Raw genomic sequence first — 8,851 nt, 5'->3', positions numbered from 1 at the left:
TTTAAATAGGCAAAGTGTGTTAGGAACATCCTTGTTGACATGGACAATAGACTCAAATGTTGAATTAATTAAGAACAGTTAACTTTTTGCTACAGGTAAAAATAACATACAAAAAGAAGAGTAATAGAAACATAAATACGAAACATGCAAATTGTGTTTTTTTATGTATATTGAACACAGATTATAGACTTGTGGAAATCCAGACACACTTTTCTTTTATCTTCATTGTTCTACAAAGCTTGAATTAAATTGAAGTTATTGTGATTATTCATCATTGTAAACTTAATACCTTGCGTGCAGTTCTCACCCTCACGCAGGCAGTTATGAATCAATCTCAATGGACACACAGACACAAGGCAGCACAATTGTTTTCTTCTTCTCATAATTTTTTCTTTTCCCTCTTTTGGCTTTCTATTATTAATTTAATAGTTAATTATTTGATGCACTTCAATCAAGGGCACATATGTCAATGCATGTTCTATATAATTCAACTCCCGTGCTACCTTGTGGGTTGGAGTTTCCACATCCACTTTCCACTTTGACTGTACCCATTCACCTTGTTCCTCCCTTCTCTGTCTTTCCTCACCCACTCTTTAACCCTTTTCACTCTTCTTCTCTCTTCTCTCTGTCGAATTTCTCAGTTTCTTCATTCAACTCTACTTTCACTCTCTTATCGTTTCTCTCTATTTTAAGTAAGTTTTTCATTTTCTGCATACCCTGTGCTTTTGTTTCCCTTGTCTTGAATAATTCTTTGTTGACAACTCTTCTTGGATTGTATATAGTTTTTTGTTTCCCAGGACAAAGGATTATTTTTGGGCTGCTTTTCTTTTTCAACTTTAGTGTTTGGGAATTTTAAGGTTTTTTTTCCCCTTAATTCAAAAGAAAAAACTTTAGTTCAATGATGGAAACTTACTGCGACCTTGGAACTTTTAAACATTTTGGTGATTTGTTTTTATTATGTTGAGTACAGAAATCCGTGGACGGTTTTTTATTTGAGAATTATGTTGTTGCAGGTTGGTGTGTGAGGTTGGGTAGAAGGGGAGACTTTATCTTTGTGTGGGTAAGGACACAACAGCATGCGGTGGTGGCTTAGTCTTTCTGTTGATGTGTTTCGCAAAGGGATTTCGTTGAATCTGTACTGTAAAGTGATTCTGTAATTTGTTTGGTGTGATCTAAACTTTCTCCATATTCTCTTCAAGCAGTTTTCATGGGATCCAATTTATTTGTTGTTCTTTCTTGCTACTTCCGTCAGATCAGCTAAAGGGTAGTATTAGCAAAATTTTCAGAGGATAAATTAGCCTAAAATACCCTTTCCTTCCTTTTTGTTGCAGTATTTAGTTGTTGGTGTTTGTTTAGTGATTTGGGTATAGTTTATTTGTTTAATCAAATTCAAAACCTGTTGCACTGGGTGGAGTTGATCAGACCAATTGTTGTCAGCAAAAGTGTGGTTCTTGCATTTTGAATTGAAGAGGTTGGAAAGTAGTTATGGTGTGCCAAGCAGCAAGTCAAACGAGATTTCGGGCGTTAAAACATGAAAGTGGAATTGCCGGGAACTCCACCATTATAGTTAGAGTTATAGCATGTTTTCAACCTCTCAGAGAATGCCAGGTATGTGATAGTCCCCTCTGTATAATGGCCAACATTTTCGTTATACTTTGCGCATGCCATGTTCTGCCAAGAAACATGTTAATAACTGTTAATTTATGTGTTTGGCTATTGTTCAGGCTGAATATTTCCGTCATTTGCTCAAACCTGTCACGTAATTTGCCTCTCTCCGTTTTGGTGGGTTAAACTGGTTCTTTTAGTTGTTTTCCTTGTTCGTGAAACAAAGTATCTTTTGTAACAAATAGCTCTTGAGTTGAAATCGCTTTTTCTTCAGGTATGTTTTACATGGTTGTTGTTGTTATCAGTCATTCATTCATTAAAAAAATGTCTTGTATTGTATGTCGTTTAATTGTATTGATTTTTATGGTATATCGTAGATGTTAGGTGATTGTTCTGATAAAATGGGAGAAGATTGCGGAACCTGGATACCAAATATGCAATTAGGATGGCAATCACCAAATTTGAATCCCCTTGATGTAGGGAAGCTAGGTGGTATTTCTGCAGCCATGAACCCAGCGGTGAATATGGTTTCTGCATATGAGACAATACCAGCTTTTGCATCCTCTGCGCTACAACCTCGTTTGCAGTTAGGATGTTCCAGTGATCCACGTGGTTGGTTTTATTGTTTGCCTCGCTTTCGGCAAGAATTTTCCCCTGCTCCGAACTTCACTGTTGAGGGAAAAACCCCTTTTGACCATGTGAGAGGTTTTGATGACAAAAATGCTCCATTTGGGGAGTCTAGCTCACCACGAAAACAATTTCTCGTCATTGACCAGACTGCTGATCAAACAACTGTTGTTTATAGTTCTAGATTTGGGAGTCCTTGTGAGTGCCTTGCTTCTTGGCATTCAAAACTACATGGTGGTAACAATTGGAGGGGGGATGAACCTTCTTTTAAAGGAGATTTGAATTTGAATAGTATGAATGAGCCAACTTTGGCTGACAAGGTTCATGAGAATCATGAAACTAGCATTGAAAGCGAGATGCATGAAGACACTGAAGAAATTAATGCATTGCTTTACTCGGACAGTGATGACTATTCTGCCCACGATGATGATGATGATGATGATGATGATGATGAAGTTACAAGCACTGGGCACTCTCCTAGTACAATGACCACTCATGATGACTGCAAGACCTCTAGGGATGAAACTGTGAATGAAGTTGCAAGCTCTGCAAAGAAAACCAAGAAGAGGAAGTTATTGGATGGTTGTTATGATGACATACAACTCACTGATACTGCCAGTTCTCAGAACATGAACAAATCTTCGGCCACATGTGATGACTCAGAATCAAGATGTTCGAGTAACAACAATGGTGGATCCTTGTCTAGCAACAAGAAGATGAAAAAGGAGAAGATTCAAGATGTCCTCAGCATTCTGCAGAGCATAATTCCTGGAGGGAAAGACAAAGGCCCGGTTATGCTCCTCGATGATGCAATACGCAGCTTGAAATCATTGAAACAGAAGGCTCAGGCACTCGGACTTGATGCCTTGTAAGTTGGAAAATTCTTTCCCAGACATATCATTTGTCTATCACTAAGTAGTACTTTACAGTATTAGTTCTGTTGCAAGGTATGAAGTTTGAAATACTAAGTATATCTGTCTTGTAAAGACCATTGATGTAGCGAGTGTAATCTACATTAGGCATTGTGCAAGGAAAGACGGGAAGTGTTCAGTGTAGCAAGCGCAATAAAATAAAGGGACTTTGAATCATTAGTCTGTGTCTTAGTCTAAGAGAAAAGTAGCACTCACACCAGAGCATGGTAAGTGAAGCATTTTGAATCATTGAATGAGAAGGGTGGTTGGTTGTTCCAAATAAGTCTCCATAAAACGAGTGCATGCTGATATGGGGCCCAAAACCTGCTTCCTCTTTCTGTATCCTTGTCACGTTTAATCCTTTGCAGGTTGTAATCAAATGAAGAAAATTTTCAGTGGCTGTGAGAGATTCAGGAAACTGGTTCACAAGTTTCCACATGATGGTTGCAGCAGTGTATGAAACAGATATTTGTTTTGAATTGTGTTTAGTACATTTATGGGGTTGCATTGTGTGTATCGTAATTGGTGCATGAGTATGGACTACTTGAAGAGGATTGGATTATTCATGTATCTCTTTTTTGCATGTTATTTATTATGGATGGTGTTACTGTTGTCGTTTTGCTTGTATTTACGTCGCATGCAAGCATTTATGGTATGAAAAAGTGTTGTCGGCCTTGTCACCAAATAAGGAAGTGGTGAAGAGTTTCTCTTAAAAAATATGGAGAAAAACACATTGAAAATCAGTACTTTTTTACATGATTGTTAGGAAAAACTTTAAAATATGGCTACTGCTGTTGCTCGTGTAATTATTATTCTTATTTGGATGATTCTTATGGTGATGAGAATTTATGCCCTGCTCCTTGGTGATAAAGGGATAGGGAGGGACCACAGGGTTGAATTATTAGGGAGAAGAGTGCATTCATGTGTGCGTGAGAGAGAGAGAGAGAGAGGGTTGTGATGAATGAATAGTCATGAGTCGTGCATGGGTAAGTATCAAACAAAAGAAAGACTCTTGTACAGTGTTTTTGAATCTGGTTTATCTTCTACACCATCAGATGCCCACCATTGCTTTCAGCAACATTTATTTAAGACTGTTTAAATTTTTCTTTTTCTTTTCATCTTCTAAAATGCGGCCAAAACTATAATAGAGTTTTATGTTTTAATACGGATAATACTTTGTATAGTGATTGATTTTAATGATATTATCTGACAGTTTTAAATTTAAAATAAAAATAATTAAAGAGGACATGAGAAAATGCATGGGTTTTTATTTGCAGACAGAACAAGAAATTACTTTTGGTCAAAAGACATAGGTGGTCTGAATACTTTGATCCATCACATTTGAAGAGAGGAAGGCGTGCTTCACATTGTATGTAAAGTCTCCATTATATGGTTAGTGGGGAGGGAATCAAATAAAACTCTAAAAAGATAATGAAAGGAAATGTAGAAATAGACAATTCTCAAGTGGTCATCACTTATCACACATCTATATTCTCATATTCCATATCTCTCTCTTCTATTTATTATCAAATTCAAATTCAAACATCTTATTCCTCTACTACTCTATCATTACGCCTCTTTTCTCGACGTGTTTTGCTTTACATTACTTCTCTATTACGATAAAAGAATATTAGGTTCTACATCCATTATAAATAATATTAATTTTCAATATTTCTTAGGACAAAAACATGAATGGAAAAACATACTCATAGAACAGAACAAAAAATATTCCTCCTATCAATAAAGGAATTTTCAATATTTCTGCAAATTTTTCACATGTCTATAATGTTATGTTACCCCCTATATAAAATTCTGAAAAAGCAATTTTACATGAAAAACCAACATTTTCAAATCCATTGTTAATCTCTCTAAGTCTCATTTAGTATTAGAAGTGTTTTGATATATCATTTTTCAATTCTGAATTAAAGGCAATTATAGAAATTTCATTGTGTAATTATAGAATTTGCTAGAATTTACTCGACAAAAGTCATTAACATGAATCAAGATTACAACTATGGTTGCCATGGCATTATCTAAGGATGAACATTTTGATCCTTTAACTATCTTAAATAAGCTCTTTCAAGAATCATGTACAACACCTAATTCATTATAACAAGAAGATTAATATTTTTATACACCATGTCCAATAAGTGACATTCCGAATCTAAGTGAAAAAAAAAATTCTTTTCATAAAGCACCATCATACAACTATAATATGGGAATTCCTAAAGAAAAGTCATTAACTAAACAACTTTTGATTTGTTCACATCAACAAAGTTTCTATACCCATATGAAAATAATAAGATGTTGAAAGTCATGATATAAAAATATATATATAAAAGAGACAGGGAATTACTTACACTAATTTCCTTGAAAAATAAAACGAGAGAAAAGACAATAAAGTTGTAGCCAAATGATTTTGCACAATCCACGTGAGATATTAGTACAAATTTGAGCCATTAACTCTTAAGAGAAAAATGATTCTTTATGTTCTTAGTGTGTGTTTTCTATTTAATTGATTATTGTTGTTACGATAAGAATGTTAGTTCATGGCAATGCGTAAGAGAAAATGCTGCTCTTATATAAAACACTTGTGTTCGAGAACAAATATCTTTAGACTGAATTATGCATTCAAGAATCTGGTGTATATGTTCCCTGTTCTTGTTCGACAACATGTGAAGATGACAACGTCTCGTGTTGACGGCGTGGAGAGGTAATGGCATCTTGTGTCGACGGTGTAGGGAGGCAACAACTTGTGGATGATGAGAGAGAATGTACACGCGTGAGACTGTGCATGAGGAGAAATAGAAGAAGATTACGTGGAATAATACTGAATCAAGACAGAAATTACAGATTTAGACATATATACTATGATAAATGTTGAACTAATAGTTATGATAAAGCTTTACTATTATAGATTTTCCTAAACCTTTTATGATAAGTTTTGAACATAATTTTAATTTTGTCATCGCGTCTCACTTATTATGACGAGTCAACTACACCAATCATAATACATCTCACTTATTATGATAAGTCTTTTATATCAATTATAATAAGTGTTTCGGTGTAGATGTTTTCCGGTGTGTCTTTGTTGCTTCTGAATGTCTGGGACGCTTGCTTTTCCTCAATTGTTGTCATTCATGCTCCTTCAGCTCGTATCACTTGTCTACTTTTGCCAAAGGAGAGGGAGGTACCTGCAAAGATACTCCGACGCTCAAGTCAGATGTCAGTTGTGGAGCCTCAGCTCTCAAGAGAGTGATTATAATATCACTCTGAAATATTATCTAGAGTCTCTAGAGCGTAGAGGGAACGTACCTGGCGTTTTGCCCTGTCTTTGTATTTATAGGTCAATAAAAATAACCTTACCTAAAAATCTGGCTAGTTACTCATAAATATCTTAACCGCTCAAAATATCTAAGATATTTTATCTAATAAATATCCTATGATACAATAAGTGTTATTTTTATTATGAAAATGTCATCAGTCAATCTATTATAACATATCTCCTTTTACTCGTCATAATAATTATTACTTTTATTACCAAAATATCATCGATCAAATTATTATGACAAACGAATTATACGTGTCATAATAATAATAAATCATCATATATATTCTATTTTTTCCAGTAATAATTCAAGTTATTTAATCAATTTTACATTCATTTCTCAATCTAGCACGATTGTTGTAGTGAGTTATTCAGAATGCAGAAGTAAACTTTGATATGAGTAAATATTTAACGTATGGTGAAAATTATACTCTTATTATATCAACAACGTCCAAAAATTAGGTATAAATAAGACAAACAATCTATTTTGAATGATGCTATATTATATTTATTACTGTGTTTATGTAAGATTTCGATATATTTTAGATAATATATATTAGGTTACATTTTAATAACAGTGTTATACAGTAAATGGGAGCGTTACAATGGATTCAAACAATTAATTAAACCTAATATTTTTTTATCGAAAGCCTTCTTATTTTTGGTGATCTTCTACTCACAGTTAATTTGCATATTACTGGGCTGGGTCATGGTAATAGTAGATATTTGATCTAGGACCATTGCTTCCTGTACCCATGTTTTCTTCCAGCATCCCAATTTCCTAAATACCAAAATAACCCTAATAAAAATAAATAAAAGTGGAGTGTGATATGGTTTGTTTGTGTAGTGGTGCCTGTTGGTGGTGGGAGGTGTCTGTTTGTGGTCTGTGTTGCATTCGATTTGGTTAATTGTTTTTGGTTTTTCAATCAAAGTTTTGGTTGTGTAACTCGTGAATATTTTATCAAGTAAAGAAAAAAAAAATGTTATATTTTAATATTTTGATTTGTATATCTGAAACACAAATTTATATTTAAATTATATAATTCAGAATATTTTTTTTTTTCAAATTATGCAATTTAAATGTAATCCTGAACATATATTTTAAATTAAACCATTTGAATTTTTTTTTCGAAATACATTCTGGATTAAAAAATATTTTTTGGATTATATAATTTAAAGTGTTTTTCAAATAAAAACATATTCTAGATTCTATAATACGTAATGCATTTAAAAAGTCTAAAAAATTATGAATTAAAAAACACTCATTCTAAAAGCACCTATGGCAAATATGAAAAAAATAAATCAACACTAATCTTTTCAATGGGTCTAACATGATGCACTTCCTTGCAAGGGCAAAAAACGTCTTCAAAAGTTTTTGATACTTTGTTGCTGATGGAGGTGAAGAGGGTGAAAGGATTTTGTTTTAATTTCAAGTTCGTCAAATGATATTGTTAGAGTCAATTATTATATATCCGATGTATTGTTCGTTCTGAAACTTCGTGATTGTTTTATTCTTAAAAGGTATTTAAGAGGGTAAAAGAAGGAAAAAGTGTTAAACAATGTTTGATCTCGATTCCTAAGTGATATAATAGTATTAGGTGTAGTAGGAATATAAGCCTCAATTGAGGTCTAAGAGAATTGATTGATCATTCATAATGGATGACTTAAGGGACTGATGAATTGTCTTAGAATCTTATTATCGGTCCGATGACAAACATTAATGTTCTGATCCTAAGTCCAGTGAGTGACATTGTTAGAGTCAATCACCATACATTTGAGGTATCATTCGCTTTGAAATTTGTATTCAGTCATAGTTTTATTTTCAAAAAGTATTTCAAAAGGTATGTAGAGAAATGAACGTTTAAATTGTCTTAGACCTCCATTCCTAGACCATGTAAGACTATTAGACATGATAGAAAAATGTTGCAATGGCACAAGAGAGTAGTAATGAGAACAAAGTGGGAGATGGAAGGATTTTAGGTTTTTATTATGTAATGAATGGAGACCAAAGATGAGAGAATTGTAAATGATCAACCATGTACACAAGGGACGACCAAATACTCAAAAAGAAAAATGATAAAGTACGAGTGATATTATTTAATTGAATGTCAGTGTATTTGAGGATTTCTATGAGAAAATTTGTAAAGAGGGTATGAGAAAAACTCTAGGTAGATAAGACAAGTTCTTAAGTCTATCAATTGTGACTCACATATCTTTTTTTATGAGAGTCTACTTAGTAAACTTTTAGCAATACTTTTCTCTAAAAACTCTTATGATTATGGAGTGAGAATATCTAATTTACATCAAAATTAATTAATAATTTAAAAAGTTAAAACTTGAAATATTTAACTAAATTACACCGTATTCATTCATTTATCGT

The 8,851-nt window shown here is 33.3% G+C and overlaps 1 protein-coding gene across 1 annotated transcript; it reads left to right on the top strand.

The window, feature by feature from the left end:
• Positions 1-496: 496 nt before the first annotated feature.
• Positions 497-3,686, top strand: LOC108331850 (transcription factor bHLH143). The gene is made up of 5 exons (XM_052875752.1): positions 497-692; positions 1,014-1,608; positions 1,725-1,879; positions 1,983-3,100; positions 3,252-3,686. Exons 4-5 carry the CDS (start codon positions 1,983-1,985, stop codon positions 3,286-3,288), a joined length of 1,155 nt encoding a protein of 384 aa, XP_052731712.1. The 5' UTR covers positions 497-692; positions 1,014-1,608; positions 1,725-1,879; the 3' UTR covers positions 3,289-3,686.
• The last annotated feature ends 5,165 nt before the right edge of the window (positions 3,687-8,851 follow it).

The sequence above is a fragment of the Vigna angularis genome, chromosome 4 (genome assembly GCF_016808095.1).
Source record: "Vigna angularis cultivar LongXiaoDou No.4 chromosome 4, ASM1680809v1, whole genome shotgun sequence".
Classification (NCBI taxonomy): domain Eukaryota; kingdom Viridiplantae; phylum Streptophyta; class Magnoliopsida; order Fabales; family Fabaceae; genus Vigna; species Vigna angularis.
The sequence above is the reverse complement of the archived record's forward strand: the minus strand, read 5'-3'. Positions and strand labels throughout refer to the sequence as shown.

Excerpts from the sequence above, each read along its gene's own strand:
- LOC108331850 (XM_052875752.1), top strand. The coding sequence starts at position 1,983 with ATGTTAGGTGATTGTTCTGATAAAATGGGAGAAGATTGCGGAACCTGG. Across the intron at positions 3,101-3,251 it reads GCACTCGGACTTGATGCCTT|GCATTGTGCAAGGAAAGACG; the intron begins GTAAGTTGGAAA and ends AATCTACATTAG.